Source organism: Loxodonta africana, chromosome 3 (assembly GCF_030014295.1).
Source record: "Loxodonta africana isolate mLoxAfr1 chromosome 3, mLoxAfr1.hap2, whole genome shotgun sequence".
Lineage (NCBI taxonomy): Eukaryota > Metazoa > Chordata > Mammalia > Proboscidea > Elephantidae > Loxodonta > Loxodonta africana.
The window spans coordinates 31,477,576-31,499,847 of record NC_087344.1 but is presented as its reverse complement, the minus strand read 5'-3'; the positions used below and the strand labels follow the sequence as shown (position 1 = coordinate 31,499,847).

General features: G+C 51.4%; 1 protein-coding gene across 2 annotated transcripts in view; it reads right to left on the bottom strand.

Moving 5' to 3' along the window:
- TPM4 (tropomyosin 4) overlaps nt 1–14,484 on the bottom strand; it is a 30,307-nt gene extending 15,823 nt beyond the window's left edge. Inside the window, exons 1-3 of one of the 2 annotated variants that reach the window (XM_003413042.4) lie at nt 14,332–14,484; nt 7,462–7,587; nt 1,892–2,025 (exon numbers count right to left, since the gene is read on the bottom strand). In XM_003413042.4, the coding sequence (XP_003413090.1) occupies nt 1,892–2,025; nt 7,462–7,587; nt 14,332–14,445 (374 nt within the window). In that variant the 5' untranslated portion in view covers nt 14,446–14,484. Of the gene's footprint in view, nt 1–1,891; nt 2,026–6,997; nt 7,179–7,461; nt 7,588–14,331 lie in introns of those variants that run through there. The other variant, XM_064280901.1, reaches the window with a different exon arrangement.
- Nucleotides 14,485–22,272: the final 7,788 nt, after the last annotated feature.

Genomic DNA, 22,272 nt, shown 5'->3' with positions numbered 1-22,272 from the left:
GAGGACCCCACTGGCTACCACACAGAGTCCTCTGCTCTGTGAATCACACAATCCACCCTCAGTCCTTCAGGCCTGTGCCAAAGCATGCCAGAGAGAGAGCCCGCCAGGAGGACACACAGCCCTGCTTCTGGCTGAGCATGGCAGATGCCACGGAGGTGAGCGCTGTCAGTCTTGAGTGCATTCACGGCCCTGGTTTGCATGTGTCCCTGACGTAACAGTGGTCACGGCCTGCTGTGGATTGAATTTGTCATTGTTGTCCATCAAGTTGATTCTGACTCATAGCAGTCCTACAGGACAGAGCAGAACTGCCCCATAGGGTTTCTAAGGCTGTAATCTTTATGGGAGCAGATTGCCAGGTCTTTTCTCCCATCGTGCAGCTGGTTCGAACTGCTGACCTTGTGGTTAGCAGTCGGGTGCTTAACCATTGCGCCACCAGCGTTCCTTCTGTCCCCCCAAACCTCTTTATCTGCGGATGTAATAACATTTGGGAATAGAGTTTTCTTTGTTATATTAATGAGGCCATATGTGCATAGGGTGTGCCTAAACCTAATCACTTTTTTTTTTTATTTGAACATTTTATTGTAGTTTGGGTGAAAGTTTACAGAGCAAATTAGCTTCCCATTCAACAACTTACACACATTTTGTTTTGCGACATTAGTTGCAATCCCTTCAATGTGACAGCATTCTACCCACTTCCTTCCTGGGTTCCTCATTTCTATTCGCCTATCTTTTCTGCCCCTTCCTGCCTTCTGAACTTTGTTTTCGGGCAAGTGCTGCCCTTTTGGTCTCACAGTGTTATTTTCACTTTACAGGACTGTCTATTGTTTGGTTGAAAGGTGATCTCCAGAAGCAGGTTCAGTTCCAGGTCTGATGGGTGTCTAAGGGCCATAGTCTTGGGGGTTCCACCAGTCTCTATCAGACCAGTAAGTATGGTCTTTTTTTTATGAATTTGAATTTTGTTCTACATTTTCTCCCACTCTGTCCAGGATCTTCTACTGTGATTGTGATCAGAACTGTCAGTAGTGGTAGTGGGGCACTATCTAGTTCTTTTGGTCTCATGCTAGCGGAGGCTGTTAAACCTAGTCATTTTTGAAATATAAAAGGGGCAGATTTGACACAGAAAGAAAGAAGCACAGATGGTGGAAGATAGATGCCACATGGAGATCACCAAGAAACCAAGGAAGAGAAGCTGAAAGAGACAAGAACCTTCCCCCAGAGCTGACAGAAAGAACCTTCCCCCCAGAGCTGGTGCCCTGAATTCAGACTGCCAGCCTCCTCAACAGTTAGAAAATAAGTTTCTGCTCTTTAAAGCCACTCACTTGTGCTGTTTCTGATATAACAGCACTAGGAGACTAAGACATTGCCCAACTGCCTAAAGCCCTGCCTGAGAGCATGCCTCACCCGGACAGCTTTTGAACCAGGGTGGGACTGCTCATCATGGTAACTATTCCTGTTGTCTGCTGTCTGTGAGTAATTAAAACAGTTTTCACTGTTGCCAAAACCAGGTACCTGTCTTGTGTGTAGAACATGATCAGGCTAAATGGACATAACACCCAGGGGTTGGTGCCACTGGGTGAGATTCTCATCCCAGTAGTCTGGGGGCTACCTGGGATCCAGATGCAGCCTTTAAGGCAGTGGTTAAGTGTTTGGCTGCTACCTAAAAGGTTGGGAGTTTGAATCCACCAGCCACTCTTTGGAAATTGCACAGGGCAGTTCTACTCTGGCCTATACGGTCTCTATGAGTAGGAATCAACCCGATGGTAACGGGTTTGGTTTTGTGTGTGTGCAATGCAGATCTCACTGACTTTCACCCCAGCTCTGGGAGGTCAGCCGTATGACCACTTTTTTCCAGAAGCAAACGCCGATGCCACTGCATCCTAGGCATCCTTACCTCTCACTTTCATCTGCAGCCTTCTCCGCCTCCTCCAGTTTCTGCAGGGCCGCAGCCAGGCGCTCCTGAGCCCTGTCCAGCTCCTCCTCCACAAGCTGGATGCGTCGGTTGAGAGCTGCCACATCACCTTCAGCCTGGAGAGAGGGGGCAGAGGGCAGCCAGGTTAAGAAATAACAGGAATGCCAGTAGTGGGAGCCACCCCCCGCCCCCCACACCATGCCCCTTCCCTCAGCGAGCACACTCCCTCACCAAAGCCCACCAGGAACCCAGGCAGTAAGGCATCCTTGCTCTTGTCTGGAGAGGGAATGTCAAGTTCCAGTATGATTGTCTCCCAAAATGCCAGGGAACATCTGTCACTCAATAACTAAAGGTGTGTGCCCCAGCACAGGATGGGAGGTCAGGTCAGAACCAGAAGAGAGACATGGAGCATGTCATGGGCTCTGAGACAACAGAGCTGGCCTATCCAAAAACTTGTAATGAACCCAAATGGTAAGGCCCCTGAAAAAGCACAGTGGGTAGACTGCTAGAGTTCCTAAAGTGCAAGCCCATTGGTAACCTGGCTCACCCTGCCATAGAGGGTCTATTCACAATTATGTGAAGGGCAGATAAATGCAAGAATATGGGAGCCTCATTCTGTAGAAGAATCCTGATCAAAAGGGGGGAAAATGTGGAACAGAACCTCAAAGTCTCATTGAATTCAGACTTCCTGGAGCTGTTGAGGCAGGATGAATCCCTGAAACTGCTGCCTTGAGGAAATCTTTAAACCTTAAACCAAAACTATCCCCTGAAGTCATTCTTTAAACCAAACAAACAATAGTTTAGCTGAATTGTAAAAGAATACCTTGCACTTTTTTTGTTTTAAAGAATTATACATATGAGATCAAACTGACAACGGCAACTTGAGAGGTTAAATGAGAAGCTTAGGAGGGCTGTAAGTTTGTGCTAATGATGGTGAAATAATTTGGAAAAGGATATCAAGAAAAGTGGCACAACCTAAAGAATATAATCGATGCCACTGAATTGTACACGTAGAAATGGTTGAATTGGTGTATGTTTTCCTGTGTATATTTTCATAGAAAAATTTAATTGGAAAAGGAATCACTGAGTGGTTAAAAACAACAACAACAAAAAAGAATATGGGAGCCTCACCATAATGAAATACCACCTCACCCCCGTTAGAATGGCAAGGATTTAAAAAAAACAAAAAAACGGAAAACGGGTGTTGGTGAGGTTGTGGAGGAACTGGAACCTTCCTCCATTGCTGGCGGGAATGTAAAATGGTACAGCCGCTGTGGAGAACAGTTTGGGGGTTCCTCAAACAGTCGGGCATAGAACTACCATACGATCCAGCAATTCCACTCCCAGGTGTACACCCAGAAGTGAAGGCAGAAACGTGTCCTCCAATGTTCACTGCAGCCCTTTTCATAACAGCCAAAAAGCGGCAACAAATCAAATGTCCACCCACACGTGAACGGATAAACACAACGTGGTCTATACATACGATAAAATACTAACCCCCAAAACACTAAAGAGAAATAAAATCCTGATACGTGCCACAACACAGACAAACTCTGAAAACATCATGCTGAGTGGAAATAAGTCAGACAAGTATTGTATGATCTCACTTATATGAAATAAGCAAATATACAGAAACCAGTGGAAACCCTCCGCGGCAGTTCTACTCTGTCCTATAGGGTCGCTATGAGTCAGAATCGACTCAACAGCAGTGAGTTAATTAGTGGTTTCCAGGGTTGGGGGCAGGAAACCCTGGTGGCATGTAGTTAAGTGCTACGGCTGGTAACCAAACGGTCAGCAGTTTGAATCCGCCAGGTGCTCCTTGGAAACTCTGTGGGGCAGTTCTACTCTGTCCTATAGGGTCGCTATGAGTTGGAATTGACTCGATGGCACTGGGTTTAGGGGTGGGAGTGGGGGTTAAAGGAGGAGTTTTTGCTTGGGTGGGCACTGAGTTTAAGTTAATGATGGTAGAACAATTAGAAAAAAGATAGGGGTATGGGTTGCACAACACGAAGAGAGTAATCAATGCCATTGAATGGAGCATGTAGAAACTTGAGTCGGTGAATGTGTTATTGTGTATACTTGCACCACACACACAAAAAAAAGAATATGGGAGTCTCACTTAAATGTTGGCTATACAGTTGTGGGGGAGGGGGAATGGAGGATTGGACAAAAAGGTATGCAAAGGAAAGAAAACCTTGTTACAGGCACAGAAGCTGTGTCTGAATGGTGCTGTTGGCTTTGCAACGTGTCTTCATCTACAGTGAAGGTACCATGGTAGAACGTATAAACACAGGACTCGGGTTAGAATCCTGGTCTTGCCACTCTGTAGCCACGTGGCAATGGGCAGGTTGTAGGACCTCTCTGAGCCTCTCTACTCTCCCACCTGCTGTGAGGACTATAACTGAAGGGCGTGGCATTGTACTTGGCACATACCAAAAAAAAAAATAAATAAAACCCAAAAAACCAAACTAGTTGTTATCAGTTGCCCTTGAGTCGATTCTGACTCATGGCGACCCCATGTGTGCAGAGTAAAACTGCTCCATAGGGCTTTCAAGGCTGTTACCTTTCAGAAGCAAATCACAAGGCCTGTCTTCCAAGGCACGTCTGGGTGGGTTCGAACCACCAGCCTTTCGGCTAGTAGCTGAGCACTTAACCATATATGCCTATGTATGTATATACATATTTTTGAAAAAATGCTTGTCACTGCTAGTCATTTAGGGCTCCACCTCTTCCTGCAATCAAAGCCTTCCATACTCTACAAAGGATTTCCCTTATAAGGTAAAAGAGGCTCGCTAGATACATGTGGCAAAGGAACAGGAAGATGTCGGTTAATCACACAAAAATCTAAACGAAACCAGCTGTCTGGAGGCTGCCCCAGAAGTCTGCCACACGCCGGCTCTTGGCTTTCTCTTCCAGCCGAGAGAGGCTTTTTTTTTTTTTTTTGTCTCTCGGCTTAGTTCCTTTGCCCAGAAACCTTCCCCAGCTTCCCCTGCCCAGGAGAAGCACGGTTTGTAAAGGGAAGTTTTTAAGAAGTCCTAAACTTTCCAAGCACATCTTTCCTCCCAACTGGCCTGTCCCATTACTACTAAGTCTTGGCACACAGCTAAAGGCCATTTTTAAGCAGAAGTAATTGTCCTCCTGTGACATGACTTGGGATGAGATCAGACAGAGGTTATGTATATGAAAGAGGCCAAACCAGCTACTGTTTAAGGCACACACAGTTTTCTAAGGCCTCTTCTGGCCAAAGCAGCCTTACAGGATTAACTGCCCAGCAGTTTGGGGAGGAGAAGGCTTCTGGCCTGGGTGCTCTCCGGGATTTGTCCATACACCTCGAAACTCCTCTTCTCCTTCTGGGTCCCAACCTGGAGGTCTGGTGCCCCAGATTCCAGGGCCCCTGGCTTCCCATCCCCCCAACTTCCTTGCCTCTGAGCCTTTGCACACTGAGGTCCCTTGTCCCAGGAAACTCTTATTCATTCTTTAAAACCCTACTCATCCTCCATTTTGAGACCTCCTTCCCTCTGCCATGTTCCCATAACAGAGCCTAGAGAACCCCCATAACACTAACCACACCCCCACCTCATTTGTGTGTCCCTACAACCCCCCGTCCATTATGCTGTGAACTCCCGGGAGAAAGGGAGAGGAGAAAAGCCCTAATTGAGCACCTACTATGTGCCCACCCCCATGCTGGGGTCCTCATCTATGCCCAATGAGGTAGGCACTATTATCACCCCTACTTTACAGGTGGGGAAATAGGTTCCAGGAGGTCAACTACAGAGCTGGACAAGGTGTTAGGTAGTATGCTAGGTAAGATGAGACTAGAATCCAGGTGTCTCCCCATTATAGGTGTGGCCACTCTCTATGCTGAGAGGTGGTGGGGATGATGAGGGGGCGGTGGCGACGGTGAGGGGGAGTCGAAGCCTCTCCTCACCCTTTATACCTCAGGCCCCACTGCATGCTGCGCAGGCACACAGCAGACACACAGATGAGCGTGGGTGGCGAGTTCCATGCTAGCTAGTATCCCGGTCCCTGGTCCCTGCAGGGCCCGGCAGGCTGCTCAGGCAGCACTTCCGCCCCGCGCCCCCCCCCCCCCGCCCGCCCAGGGCAGACACGTCGCTGCCGCGCCCCGGGAAAGTTCGGTGGGAGCCCGGCAGAGCTGTAGAGCCAGAAAGTGAGCCGCCCCAGTGTGCTCCACCGGCCTTGCCCCACACAATAGCAGCTCAGCGTCCCCCCACTCTCCACCCCGGGCCAGGCCGGGCTCCTATCGCGCAAGGAGCATCCCCCTACCCCGGTCGCGCACCCCGCCCCTCCCCCCATTTCCCGTTCCCCGGCCCCGCCTCGCCTGGCTGTGGCGCCCCCTCCCCGGGCCCTGAGGGAGGACTGCGGCAGACCGGGGGTCTCGGCTACGGCCCCGGTGGGGGACTGCGGCGGGGCCCGAGGGCGCGAAGGCGGCTCAAGTGGGCCGCGGGCGCTGAGCGCGGGAACCGGGCGGCACCGAGAGAAAGGAAGAAAGGAGGGGCGCGGGGCAGGAGACGCCCGGGGGCGAGGGGTCCCGGGGCGTGTGGGCCGGGGGACGAGGGGATCGCCGGGGCGGGGATCTCCGGCAGGAGACCTGGGGAGCACGCGGCGGAGGACCCCGGGGTGGGCGCGGGACGCCGGAAGGGATTCTTAAGGGGAGCCGGGCAGGAGGTCCCAGGTGGGGGGCGTCGGGTGCGTGGCTGGAGGCGCCGGGAAGGGTCCCCGGGGAACGCAGCTTCAGGGGGCGCGGGGCTGGAGGCGGCAGGGCGGGTAAGGGGTTCTGGGGGGGCGCCCGTGGGGGGTGCCAGGGCGGAGATCACGGGGCCCGGGCCGGGAGGCGCCAGGCGGGGAGTCCGGGGCAAGAGGCACTGGGAAGGGGTCCCGGGGGCGGGGCGCCGGGAGGGGATCGCGGGGTCCCAGAAGGCGCGGGGCGCCAGACTGGGATTCCTGGGGCCGAAGGGATGGAGGCGCCGGGGCGGGGATGCTGGGGAGGCGGGGCCCGGGCGGGGGTGGCGGGGTCCCGGTGGGAGTGCGGGGCGCAGGGCCGGGGGTGGCGGGGCTCCGCGCGCTCACTTTCTCTCGCCGCTCGCGTTCGCCGTCCAGCTCGCGCTGCAGGCCCTGCGCGCGGTCCTCCGCTTCATCCGCCTGCTGCTGCAGGGCCTGGATCTTGCGCTTCACCGCCTCCAGCGAGTTGAGGCCGGCCATTGCGGGACGCGGCGGAACGCGGGGCGCAGGCTTGGCTAGACAACGTTGCAGCACCGCCGCCCCGGCCGCCAGCCTTTGGAGCGCCGGCAGCCCCCGCCCGTCCCCGCCCCCGGCCCGGCCGCCGTCGGGGTGAGGTCAGCGCGGCCGGGGCGACGTCACACCCCGGGGGCGGGCCTGACGTCTGCACCGCTGGCCGCAGCTGCTGGAGAAGGCCCCGATTCGAGACATATTTGGAGAAAGCGCCTGGAATGCTCCTCCTTTCCCTCCGGCGCGCCCTCCGGCCCTGGACCCTGTAGACCCTGCCGCGCGCGCCCCCGTTACTGCGCACGTACATCGGAGGCTTTCTTCTCAGTCAGCTCCAGCTTCTCCTGCGCGTCCTTCAGGTTCTCCGAGTACATGTCCAGCTCGTCTTCCGTCCCCTTCAGCTTTTTCTGGAGGTGTGTTAGCTCCTCCTCCACCTGGGGACAGATGGGGGCACTTGTCAACCTGGGGGACACCTCCCCGTGGCGCAGGGTTGTCCCCCATGTTCACAAGAACCCGCTGTCTCTCCCTGGGTCTCAGTTTCCTCCTCTGTAAAACAGGGAAAACAATAGTATGTTGTTAATTGCCCTCCAGTAATTCCGACTCATGGTGATCTCAAATGTGCAGAGTAGAACTGCCACTCCATGGGGCTTTCAAGGCTGTGACCTTTCTGGAGCAGATCGTCTCTAGGTGGCTTTGAACCACCAGCTTTTCAGTTAGCAGCCAAGCGCTTGACCATTTGCACCACCCAGGGAATTCTACATAATATGCATTGTCAGTTAAGTCAATTTTGACTTATAGTGACCCATGTGTCAAAGTAGAACTGCCCCATAGGATTTTCTTTGCTATAATTTTTACAGAAACACATCGCCAGGTCTTTCTCCTGAGGAGCCACTGTGTGGGTTCAAACCGCCAACCTTTCCTTTAGCAGCCGAGCGCTTAACCATTGTACCACGAAGGTACGTAAACCCACTGCCGTCGAGTCGATTCCGACTCATAGCGACCCTATAGGACAGAGTAGAACTGCCCCATAGAGTTTCCAAGGAGCGCCTGGCGGATTTGAACCGCTGACCTCTTGGTTAGCAGCCATAGCTCTTAACCACTGAGCCACCAGCGTTTCCAAATAGTATGTGGTGCTCAAAAATGTTACCTGTTAGTATTATTTTCAAGGCCTCTAGGTGGCGCAAACGGTTTGTGGTCGGCTGCTAACCCAGAGGCTGGCAGTTCAGACTCACCCAGCAGTACTTTGGAAGAAAGGCCTGGTGATCTGGTTCCATAAAAACCCTACAGACCAGTTCTACTCTGTAACACATGGAGTAGACATGAGTTGGAATTGACTCCAGCAACAGTACTATTTTCACAGCCTCCATTCTCCCTGCAGCTCTGACCTGGGGACCAGCTGTTCTTATCCTTTTAGGGGTTCCCAATACCCTTGCAGAATCGAGCACAGCTTTCGGGAAGCTGATAGAAGTCCCGACACATTTCCCAGAAAAATACATCCAGTTTTGCATCTCAGTTTCAGGGGGTGGTGCCTCTTCATGATACTAGGTTAAGCAGAAAGGGGGTCTCATTTTCTGGGCCTGAACCCTCCCTCACATCCATCCCCAGCCTATCCCCTGTAGGCCTGCCTCTCTCCACACACACGCTCACACTCACACACTGGCAGCCACAGAAACTTTCTAACCACGTATCTGCCTTTCTTCTGCTTATAACTATCTATGGCTCCCCATTGCCCTCAGGCATCAATTCTTAGACTGTCTCACCAAAACACCCCCTAAGGGCTGTGGGGCTCAGACGCCCCCAATCCAAGACTTTAGGGGTTTGACTAGAAGAGGCCAACCCCTCAAAGACCACTTTCTTTGACGGCCCAAGTTAAATCTTTTAAACTCTTGCACATTTGCCTATGTTTGAATAAAAATGTCCCTTTCCCAAATTTTCAGTCCTCTCCGTTTATCCTGAGGGTCTGTCCCCATTCCCCACGCCACCCCCCTTTGAGAAGCTCAGGTCTGGGGGATACAGGTTCCAGACCGCATGACCTCTCCATACCCTACTCACTCACACCACATAGGTCAAAGGTCAGCTTGGGGAGCCTTCCCTGTCCCTTCTGGCCACACTCACTAGGGTGGTCAAGTTCAGCCTGGAGTCTGGTGCAGCCTTGCTCTAGCTGTGTCTCTGGTGGTTTGACCCCTGGTCCCCCAGGGTGGGCAGACAGCTGCCACTCAGGCCGTGTTCAGTCTCCTGCCTCCTTCTCAGCAGGAGGCCCAGAGAGGTGAAATCACTTTCCCCAGGTCACACAGCGTGGGATTTAAACCCAGCACTTCTGTACATCAACCCCTAGCCTGTCCCTCACCCCGGGCCTGCCCTCCTGATCCCTCCCTTACTTGCTTATCTTCTGTTCTTCCCCGAAGAGGCTGCGCTATAAGAGTTGCTGTTCCCTCGGCTTCTAAACCCAGCTCTGAATCTGGGTTGCAACGCTCACCTGAGATGATGTGCAGAATATACCAGGTACAAAGTACCAGGTGCAAGGTATCAGGTTAAAGTACCAGGTGCAAGGGACCAGGGGCTGTGTGACTGTGTGTGTTTGTGTGTGGATTGGTACAAATTCTTAAAAGGGCCCCTGTCTGGGCTTCTTGTCTCTGGGCCTGCTGAGTGTCCTGCTGAGCTGGGTGGGGTGGGGAGGGGGTGGGGTGGCAGCTGAGGCAGGGCTGGGAGGTTCGGTTGAAGTCACAGAGGTGTCCTGTGGTGGTCCCTAGCTGAGGCACTGCAGAGAGCAGGGAGGGCTGGTCTGTAAAAGGTCTCAAGGGCCACCCAGGCTCCTGTTCTGGGGATGTCCGTGGTGGCTGAGGGAGGTAGCAGGGCCTAGCCCAAGGAGGGTGGGACAGCTCAGGCCAAAGTCGGAATCTGCAGGGCCTGACACTGACCTCCATGCAGGGATCCCAGAAGCCTGACTTCCCATCCTGTGTGTGTGACCCTGTGCCTTTTTCTGGCCTCAGTGTCCTCATCTACAAAACGAAAGCCCCCACACGGCGGTCTCAACCCCCGCCTTGCCTGGGAAATGAGCTGGTTTCCTTACAGGTGTTCCCAGGCCAGCTGACACCCCTGGGGTCACCTGACTTCCTTCCAGTTCTGTGGGGCTTGGCTTTTACTGGGCACCGGCTACGCACCTGGCACAGCACTGTCATAACACGTAAGAGTGAGAGCAGAATTTTCAGCATTGGGCTCATCAGGGTGGAAAGATGGGTTGGGGTCTTGAAGACTTTTTCTGACCACGTTTGGACAGAAACATTGGGGTGGGAACTGAGATGGGGTGGGCAGGGGGCTATGGAACATTTAGAATATGCCAAAACCCAAACCAAACCCATTACCGTCGAATTAATTCCAACTCGTGGGGACCCCATGTGTTGCAGGGTAGAACTGCTCCGTAGAGTTTTCTTGCCTGTAAAGATTATTACGGAAGCAGATCGCCAGGTCTTTCTTCTGAGGTGCTGCTGGGTGGATTTACACCACCAACCTTACGGTTAGTGAAACCAAAAACCAAACCCGTTGCTGTTGAGTCGATTCCAATTCATATCAACCCTATAGGACAGAGTATAACTGCCCCCTAGGGTTTCCAAGGAGCATTTGGTGGATTCAAACTGCTAACATTTTGGCTGGCAGCCGTAACCCTTAACTACTGCACCACCAGAGCGTCACTTAGTAGTCAAGTGCAAACCATTTGAACCAGGCGCATTAAAATACCATCTCCCTGAGCCCCTCTACTACAGTAGGGTAAACTGAGCCTCAGAAGGAGGAATTTGCCCGAGGCCATGAAGAACGGAGATTTGATCCCTTGGCAGTTTGAGCACTATGCTTGCTCTGTCCACTGCTCACCACCTTCTGCTGAGGCGGGGAGCTTCTACTGACCCTTGACACCCCATCCCCAATGCCCCCTGCCCTGGACAGAGACCTCACCACTGCTCGGGGCTGCCCCAGCCCTCCCTCTAGCCCAGCCTTGAGCCTTGAGGCTGGGGGCATCTGTGTCTGGCTGTGTCTCCCCTGGCTTGGGGGCTCTTCCAGAATTAGGCCTGGAGCTGAGGTCACTCTGGGCCTCAGTAGCCCCCAGCCTGGGGCTGGCTCTGATACTCACAGTGGGAGTATAGGGGAAGTTTGTGGAATGAATAAATGCTCTCACACCAAATCCTGCAGTGGAAGGAGGCTAAGTATGAGAATAAAGAACAGTGGCATGAATCAGGTTCCTGTCCCTTCTGTCTGGATTCCATGTACCAGGCATATGCTAGTGTGGAGAGCTAAGCCTGGAAGGCGGAACCTAGCCTGGGAGGCAGAGCTTGGCCCTGGCTCTGCAAGGTCTCAGGCAAGTCACTGTCCCTTGGACCTCAGTTTCCCCATCTGTAAACTGGTCAGAAGGCTGCACACCTTTATCCCTGCAAACAGGGCTGAGGCAGGATGTGGGGTCAAAGGCCAGTTGTGGCGGATATCACTGCCCTGGGAGGGGAGCGGCAGGAAGGGGGAGCTGGGCCTCCCTGTCCCGTTCCCACACTGCACAGGCGGAGCTGGGATTGGTACATAGCTGCAGGGTGCCCGAGGGTCAGGCTGGCCTCCAGACCCATGCTGGCTGGCTGCCTGCAGCATAAACCACTCTGAGTCAGTTGAGTCCCCTACTGCCTCCTGCCTTGTTTCCCAGCCAGCACTGGCCGTCTAGGGGTGCGGGGCCTCTGATTTATGCTTTGGGCCCGGAGGCCTTGAATTCCATCCAAGCCGTCAGAAGGTGTAGTTTGCCCCCATTTCACAGATGAGAACACTGAGGGCTCAGAGAGGGGCAGCAATGTGCCCTGAGTCACAGAGCTAGAGGACCATCCAGCTGAGATTCCAGCCCAAGTCCACTGCAGTAGGCAGCTTTGTGAGAAAGAGGAACAGAATAAATCCAGCAGGAGGTTGGAGAGCCTGCCTGCACCTCCTTGGCCACACAGCCAGCTGGAAGATTTAGAGGACCCTTCTGTTCTGAATATGTGGCTGCCTTGGGAGATTAAGGTATATCAGTCACTCACACTGTAGTGAGAATTAGGGCCATAAACTTACTTTTTTCTGAATCTCTGGTTAAATCCCTCATGGTGAAGGCCAAATGATGAATGAAAAACTGACAGCTCATGACCCACACAGGATGGGCGTCTGTGTTAGCTAGGGAAGGGAATTTGTGACAGGGAGTGCTGGGGTGGGGCTAGCCTGCGCGGATGTGTCACAGGCTCTTAGGGCAGCCCTGGGACACAGGGGGATGGGAGACCCAACGGGGAAGTCAGGCGGGGCAGGAAACAACCCTCAATGATTGAATGCTTACTCTGCCAGGTGCCAGGCGTAGGCCAAGGGCTCCACCTGCACAGCCACCTCTAATTCTTCCATGCAGCCGGGGAGGCACCTCTGTTACTGGCCCCACACTCAGGACCACGGAGGTACAGAGCAGGTCCTCCAGGTGGTCCAGTGGTCGACTTGTGATTTGAATGGGACCTATTTGAGCTCAGAGCTTTTCCCTGAGGGCTGGCCTGGGCTGGTCTGGGCTGGGCATTGGTGCCACCATGGGTGTCTCCCAGGGCTTACCTGAGACCTGGACACTCCTGAGGGCTGGGCGGTTGACACCAGGGCATGGGGAAGCCTGTGGGGAGCAGGGTGCTACAGGAGGGGCAGGACCCCTTCTCTCCTCCCACTGGCTGCTCCTGCCACTTAGACCCAGGACAACTGACTTCTGCTCAGCCCAGGCTCCTGCCCTCTGCCCTTCCATTAGCTCCCTGGAGAGCCTCTACTGCCAGAGCCTCTGGAATCTTGTCCTCAAGCTCTGTGTCCAGGGCCTGTGTGGGCTTCTGGGCCATGGAAGAGGAGGGACTGGCCTTCTTGCCCTCTGCCTGCCAGCAGCAGGGACAGCAGGCCTCCCCTAGAGACGCAGAGAACCACCGAGGTTCTCAGGCCCACCCTCAGGTCTCCATCCACCTGGCCCCCAGGCCTCCACCCTCACCCTAACACACATGGAAACCCACCTCAACGCACACAGACACTCACCCCAACACACACTCTCACCTCGACTCCCCCACACAGACAACAGTCGAACACACACACTTGCACACACATGCTAACAGAAACACCCACTCATCCACCACACACAGACACACTCCAACACACGCTCCCCCTGACACACACCCCAGGCATACCCCAACAGAAACATACATTCACTCTGACAAACACCCAACACACACACATACACGCTTACCCCAACACATATACTCACCCAACACACACACACACACACACACTCTCCAACACATACACTCACCGTGACACACAGACACACACCCCAACACACACAGACAGACACCCCAACACACACAGACAGACACCCCAACACACACAGACACGCTCCAGCAGAAACACACATTCACCTGGACACACACACTCACCCAACACACTCCAATGCAAACACACACTCACCTGGCAGACGCACACTCACACACACATCTAGAGAAACACACTCACAACACACATATTCACCCAACACAGAGGCCAACACAAACACACACTCACCTTGACACACTCAATTACTTTTCTGCCAAATTTTGCACAAGCGCACACACAGACCCAGCCTCTTCCTGCTACACACACATCCCCACTGACAGCCCCTCTGCACACATGCACATACACACCTGTGCCCCTCCTTACACCTCTCCTTGTGTGCATATGTTCTAACAGTCACCTTCACCCTTCCACACCACTCTCCCTCTCCAGTCGAAGCACACACACACGTGTTCACACACACACACACGCAAACACACTTTCATACACACCACAGCATCAACCCCAGTGCACACAACCCCAGGCTGGTCCCCTCACCCCAACACACATACACTCACACACTTGCACACCCACAGACACAAACACCCCACCCTTGCTCACACGTTCTTCCTCTCTCCCTCCTTCCTTTCTCTCAAACCCACTTGGTTCCCATGGTCCCCAGTGATGGTGGGTCCAGTTGCTCCTCCTCTCCAAGCCCCGGGGGTTCCCTCTGGGGAAGACAATGATCCCCTCACTCTCTCCACCCCGCCCCAGCCCCAGGCAACAGGACCCCAGCGACCCTGGCCCTAGCCCCAGGAGCCAGCACAGAGAGGGTGCTGGCTGCCCCTGCGGGGCCCAGCACAACTCACCTGCTTACACTTGTCCTCGGCGGCCTTCTTGTCGGCCTCCGCCTGCTCAGCGCGGTCGATGGCGTTCTCCTTGTCCAGCTTCAGCATCTGCATCTTCTTCTTGATGGCCTCCATGGTGGCGGTGGGGCTGTGGGGCTGAGTGTGAGGCAAGGGTGGAGGAGCGGCCTTTTAACCCCTGTGGGCACCGCCTCCTGCCCAGCCGGGCCAGCTGCCACTCGCCCGCCCCGTCACAGACTTGGCGGCTCACCGGCCTCCCCGGCCCTCGCCTTATTTGGGCTTGGGATTTTCTTCAAGGAAAAAAAAAAAAAAAAGAAAGAAAGGCCCTAGCCATTTCCATTTTTAACCTGATGACATGGCCCTGTGTAAGTATGTGGGCCCAGGGTGGCCTGGGGGGGTCCACATGGTAGGGTCTGAGGTGGGGGCATCAGAGAAAGGCAGAGGAGGACTGGGGAGGTGGGAGGGGGCTTCTGTGCTCCCTCTTCTTTCTCTCTGGGTGTGCCTCCAGGGATGGGGTCTCCGCCAGGCCCCTCCCATCTCCTGCCACAGCCCCAGGTTCTCCATGGGTCACCCTCACAGCCTTCTGGTGGGTCTCTGTGCTGCCATCCTCTCTCGGTCTCTCTCTAGGTAACTGTGTGTCTCTGTCTCTCTGTGCATCTATGTCTCTCTCTGTCTTCATCATCCTCTCTCTGTCTCTTGGTTTTTGTCTCTTTGACTCTCACTGTGTCTCTGTCCATCTGCCTGTCTCTGTGTCTCTCTCTGTCATTTTTTTGTCTCTGTATATCCCTCTCTGTCTCTCTCCCTCTCTATCTCTTCAGCTTTCCCTCCCGTTCTCTCTTTCTCCTCCTCCACATCTCTGTCTCTCTCCATCTCCCCCTCCCCCTGTGGCTTCCATCCCATTCAGCTCACAGGGCAACAAAATCAATCAATTGATCTTGGGAACTCTTGGAGGCCAGTCCAGGCCCCTAACACCCTCCTTCCCCTGCTCAGAACCAGCAGTGCCTTTCAGCACCCGCAGGACACCCAGCTCCCCAGCTTCCTTCCCACTTAAGCCTCCTGCCAGTGCCCCCACCCAACGCTCCTCACCCGCTAGCTCAACACTCGTCTTAGTGCTTCCCAGACACACTGCCGTTCCCACCACAGGGCCTCGGCACGTGCAGCCCCTCTGCCTGCAGCACCTTCCTCTCTTCTCAGCTCCCTGAGGCCAGAGGAGCTGATTCCAGAGAGGCTTATTTACTCACTCATCTGCTCAGCAAACACAGAGGGTGCTCTGAAGAATATGGGAACTAATGCTATTATTACTATTACTGCTACTGTTGTTGTTGTTAGTTGCCATCGAGTCAACGCTGACTCACGGCGGCCGCATGCACAGCAGAAGGAAACATTGCCCAGGCCTGCACCATCTTCACAGACGTTGGTATGCTCTAGCCCACTGTTGTGGCCCTGGTGTACTTTGAATGCCTTCCAACCTATGGGGCTCATCTTCCAGCACTCTATCAGACAATGTTCTGTGTAATCTATAGGGTTTTTCATTGGCTAATTTTCAGAGGTGGATAGCCAGGACTCTCTTCCTAGTCTAGTCTGGAAGCTCCACTGAGACCTGTCCACCATGGGTGACCCTGCTGGCATTTGAAATAGTAGTGACGTAGCTTCCAGCATCATAGCAACATGCAAGCCGCCGTAGTAGGACAGACTGACAGATGGATGGTGGTTTATTTATTTTTGTTAGATCATCATTAATGACTTGGGGCTGCTTTGAGCAGGCTTGTGTCATAGTGTTGTCTGTGACTCCCACAGAAAATCAGAGAATGTTTGTTAAAGAAAATTAAAGTCATTGCATTAAATAAAATTTAATTAGGTAGATAAAATGAACAAAACTAGAAATTTCCACCTATACGCATATACACACACACGCTTTTCTGCCTAGGAAACTTTTACTCATCCTTTAAGGCCCAGATCAGATGGCACCACCCTCAGGAAGCCTTCCTGGTCCTGCAGCCCAGTGTCAAGACCGTAAGCTTCCATGTCCCAGGTGTTCTTCACTCCCCGCTCCTTTGCTGTCCCCGAAACGAGCTCCCTCCTCTACATCACTATGAAAAGTTCAACCCCATTGTCATGGAGGTGCAAACAGAACATTCCAAAACTCTCTTGCTCCAAGGGCATTTGTTTCTCCCTATGTTTGGAGGTTGAGAGGGCCCAGCCCAGATCCCTCCCCAGCTCTGTTCCCCAGCCCTCCCTCATTTCACCCCTCCCCCACACCCTGGCCTTAAGACTAAGTTTCCTTTTGTGATAAAGGAAAATAGATTGGTTGCATTTCCATGAATGTCCATGAAGATTAAACGACTCCAGAGGAAGCATGAAGTATCCTTTACTGAGTGCTCACCACGTGCAGGGAGCTCTGCTAAGCACTTCCCACTGGAGAGATCCCATTCAGCATCCCTGAATCCTAACTGCTAGGGGATTGTTTTTATTCCCATTATACAGATGGGGAAGCTGAGGCTCATCCTCCAGGCCACACAGCTGGGCAGAGCCAGCCAGGCGAGGTGGCTCGAACCAAGGCCTTTCTGTCTTTATGCAAATTCTAGAAACCAAGTACAGCTATTAGCCCCTCCCCATTTTGTTATTGTTGTTGTTAGTTGTCATTGAGTCAGCTCCAACTCATGACGATGTAATGTACAACAGAATGAAATGTTGTCCAGTCCTGCACCATCGTCATGATCTTTGATATGTTTGAGTCCATTGGGTATAGTGTCAAGCCGTCTCATTGAGGGTTTCCCTTGTTTCACTGATGCTCTTCTTTACCAGACATGATATTTTTTTCCAGGGATTGGTCTTTCCTGATGATGTGTCCAAAGTTAAGGTAGGCAAAGTCTCACCATTCTCGCTTTGAAGGAGCATTCTGGTTGCATTTCTTCTAAGACTGATTTGTTTGTTCTTCTGACAGTCCACGGTATACTCCATGTTCTTTGCAACATCACAGTGTGAATATATCACTTTTTCTTCTGTCTTCTTTTCCAGTGTCCAGCTTTTGCATGCATATGAGGCAACTGAAAAGACCATGGCTTGAGTCAGATGGACCTTAGTCCCCATTTTACAGATGAGGAAACTGAGGCTCAGAGCAGTTTGCCCAGGCTCACCCAGATTGTGAGTGGCAGAGCTTGGAGCTGACGCAGCTGAGTCTAGAACAGAGCTTAGACCCCCTTCACCTCCTTGTCCCCCTGCCCCCCATATTGTCTCAGTCCAGATCAGCAGAGGTCAATCTCACCGCCCCTGCTGCCCCCAGAGACCTGGACCAGCCTCACCACAGGTGCTGTGGCCAATTCCAGGTCTGACACTACTGTCTCTGGTAAGGAATCCCTCCCGCAGGAGCAACTGGCTCGTTCTGTGGCCTTGTAGGGCAGCCCCTGGGTCCTGGGATTGGAATCTTGCACAGGGAGCTCCCGGAGGTAGAATCTGATCCTGGCGAGGGAGGAGGCTAGACATGGTGCCAGAGCTGAGCTTCGCCCTCCACTGGGGGGCCTTTAGTAACCCAGGGACACCCCAGGAGTTCTGGCCAGGGCTTCGAGGGTCATCCAGGTTTCCTGGCCCCCGGGGCCCTGGCCCAACTGTCTAGGCTGTGTGGCCTAGTACTTGTAGCTGCCTTTTATAGCTCAGAAAGAGTGAGCTCCTGATCTACTCATAACTCTCCCTCTGGGGGCTTCTGAGAACAGGGAAGGGGATCAAGTCCCCTTGTCACCATCCCGGCCACCTCCCAATGGTAAGGGTAGGGTTGTTTGTGAATGGACATTCATCAAGCATCTAGTTCCTGGGTGGGCAAATGGTGAACATACTTGGCTGCTAACTGAAAGATTGGAGGTTCAAATCCACTGAGAGGTGCCTTGCGAGAAAGGCCTGGAGATCTACTTCTGAAAAATCAGACATTAGAAACACTGCGGCGCACAGTTCTACTTTTACACACATGGGGTTGCTGTGTGTCGGGATCGAGACCATGGCAACTGGTTTGGTGTTTCTGGTTTATTACATGCCAGGCACTGTGTGAGCTTTGGGAACATCGTGGTGGGCACAGGCCAGCCCGGTGGAGAAGCAACAATACCTGCAAATAATTATGAGATTAAGGACAATGGGCAAACTACTCTTGTAGGTTGGACTCCCCTCAAACAGACCCTGAGACAAGGGTTCGAGGGCAAGTAGTTTATCTGGGAGGTGCCCCAGGAGACATGGATGGGGGTGGGGAAGTGAGGCCAGTGTACTAATACAGCTATAACACAAGTGTCAGAAGTGGGTGGCTTTGAAGAACAGATTTTTATTTTCTCACAGTTTAGGAGGTTAGAAATCTGAACTCAGGGCTTGGCTCTAGGGGGAGGTTCTTTGTCTGTTTCAACTTCTGTTGCTTTGTTAGTTGCTGTACAGCCTATCCCGACTCGTGTTGACCCCATGTATACAGAGTAGAACTGTGCTCCACAGGATTTTCAGGGCTGTGACTTTTCAGAAGCGGATCCATAGGCCTGTCTTCCAAGGCACCTCTGGGTGGATTCAAACCACCAAACGTTTGGCTAGTAGCTGAGAACATAACCATTTGTGGCACCCAGGGACTCTTATTTCAGCTTGCTGTTGTGTGCCGTTGAGTTGATTCTGACTCATAGCAACCCCATGTGACAAAAGAGAACTGCCCCTTAGGGTCTTCTTGACTGTAATCTTTATGGAAGCAGATTGCCAGGTCTTTCTCCCATGGAGCCGCTGGGTGAGTTCCAACTGCCAGCCTTTTGGTTAGCAGATGAGAGCTTAACCATTGTGCAACCAGGGCTCCTATTTCAGCTTCTAGTAGCAGGCAATTCCTGGAGTTCCAGTAGTTGTTGCTGTGAGGTGCCATCGAGTCGGTTCCGACTCTTAGTGACCCTATGTATAACAGAATGAAACACTGCCTGGTCCTGCACCATCCTCACAATTGTTGTGCTTGAGCCCATTGTTGTAGCCACTGTGTCAATCCATCTCGTTGAGGATCTTCGTCTTTTTCACTGACCCTCTACTTTACCAAGCATCATGTTCTTCACCAGGGACTGGTCCCTTCTGATAACATGTCCAAAGTATGTGAGATGAAGTCTCACCATCCTCGATTCTAAGGAGCATTCTGGTTGTACTTTTTCCAAGACAAATTTGTTTGCTTTTCTGGCAGTACATGGTATATTCAATATTCTTCACCAATACCATAATTAAAAGGCATCACTTCTTTTTCAGTCTTTCTTATTCGTTGTCCAGCTTTCATACGCGTATGAGACAATTGAAAACACCATGACCTGGGTCAGGTGCACCTTAGTCCTCAAGGGGACATCTTTGCTTTTAAACACTTTAAAGAGGTCTTTTGCAGCACCTTTGCTCAATGTAATGCGTCATTTGATTTCGTGACTGCTGCTTCCATGGGTGTTGATTGTGGATCTGAGTAAAATGAAATCCTGGACAACCTCAATCTTTTCTCTGTTTATCATGATGTTGCTCATTGGTCCAGTTGTGATGATTTTTGTTTTCTTTATGTTGAGGTGTAATCCGTACTGAAGGCTGTGGTCTTTGATCTTTATCAGTGAGTGCTTTAAATCCTCTTCACTTTCAGCAAGCAAGGTTGTGTCGTCCGCATAACACAGGTTGTTAATGAGTCTTCCTCCAATCCTGATGCCTTGTTCTTCGTACAGTCCAGCTTCTCGCATTATTTGCTCAGCATACAGACTGAATAAGTATGGTGAAAGGATATAACCCTGACATACACCTTTCTTGACATTAAACCATGCAGTATGCCCTTGTTCTGCTTGAATGACTGCCTCCTGGTCTAAGTACAGGTTCCTCATGAGCACAATTAAGTGCTCTGGAATTCCCATTTTTTTGCAATGTTTTGCATAATTTTTTATGATCCACCCAGTTGAATGTCTTGCATAGTCACCAAAACACAGGTAAACATCTTTCTGGTATTCTCTGCTTTCAGCCAGGACCCATCTGACATCAGCAATGATATCCCTGGTTCCATGTCCTCTTCTGACTCTGGTCTTGAATTTCTGGCAGTTCCCTGTTGATGTACTGCTGCAACCACTTCTCAATGATCTTCAGCAAAATTTTACTTGTGTGTGATATTAATGATATTGTTAGATAATTTCTGCATTGGAATTCCTAGGCTTGTAGATTCACCTGCTTCCATTGTCAGATGGTATCTGTCTTTCCTGCGTGTCTGTACTGCACTTCTATGTCTATGCTGCTCTTTATATAACTCAGAAGTGATTAGGTTTAGGATCCACCCTACACCAGTATCACCTCCACTGATTGATTATATTGGATTGCATTAGGGAAGGTGATTAAATTAGATAACATCCACAGGTATGTTATTTTTAGTTGCTGTCCAGTTGTCTCCGACTCATGGCTACCTTGTTATAACAGAATGAAATGTTGCCCAGTCCTGCACCATCTTCATTATCTTTGGTATGTTTGAGTTCATTGTTGTGGCTATTGTGTTAATTCATCTCATTGAGTGTTTTCCTCATTTTTGCTGACCTCCTACAGAGCATCAATTGCTCATACACAAGTTCAAGCTGAAGCTGAAGAAAATTAGAATAAGACCATGAGAGCCAAAGTACAACCTTGAGTATATCCCACCTGAATTTAGAGACCATCTCAAGAATAGATTTGATGCCCGAAGCCCAGACAAGTTGTGGAATGACATCAAGAATGCCATATGTGAAGAAAGCAAGAGGTCATTAAAAGGACAGGAGAGAAAGAAAAGACCTAAGTGGATGTCAGAAGAGACTCTGAAACTTGCTCTTGAACGTCGAGTAGCTAAAGTGAAAGGAAGAAATGATGAAGTAAAAGAGCTGAACAGAAGACTTCAAAGGGCAGCTTGAGAAGACAAAGTAAAATATATGCAAAGACCTGGAGATAGAAAACCAAAAGGGAAGAACACGCTCAGCATTTCTCAAGCTGAAAGAACTGAAGAAAAAATTCAAGCCTTGGATTGCAATACTGAAGGATTCTATGGGGAAAATATTAAACAATGCAGGAAGCATCAAAAGAAGATGGAAGGAATACACAGAGTCACTATACCAAAAAAAACCGGTCAGCATTCAACCATTTCAGGAAGTAACATATGATCAGGAACTGATGGTCCCAAAAGAAGAAGTCCAAGCTGCACTGAAGGCATTGGTGAAAAACAAGGCTTTGGGAATTGGTGGAATACCAGCTGAGATGTTTCAACAAACGGATGCAGTGCTGGAAGTTTTCACTCATCTATGCCGAGAAATTTGGAAGACAGCTACCTGGCTAACCAACTGAAAGAGAGCCATATTTATGCCTATTTTCAAGAAAGGTGATCCAACCAAATGCAGAAATTATCGAACAATATCATTAATATCACATACGAGCAAGATTTTGCCGAAGATCATTAAAAAGTGGCTGTAGCAGTATATCGACATGGAACTGCCAGAAATTCAGGCTGGATTGAGAAGAGGATGTGGAACTAAGGATATCATTGCTGATGTCAGATGGATCCTGGGTGAAAGGAGAGAATACCACAAAGATGTTTACCTGTGTTTTATTGACTATGCTAAGGCGTTCGACTGTGTGAATCGTAAGAAATTGTGGATAACATTGCGGAGAATGGGAGTTCCAGAAGACTTAGTTGTGCTCATGAGGAATCTGTACATGGATAAAGAGGCAGTCATGCAAACAGAGCAAGGGACTGCTTCATGGTTTAAAGTCAGGAATGGTGTGCGTCAGGGTTGTATCCTTTCACCATTCCTATTCAATCTGTATGCTTAACAAATAATCTGAGACGCTGGACTATATGAAGAATAATGAGGCATCAGGGTTGGAGGAAGACTCATTAACAACCTGTGTTATGCAGATGACACAACCTTGCTTGCTGAAAGTGAAGAGGACTTGAAGCACTTACTAATGAAGATCAAAGACCAC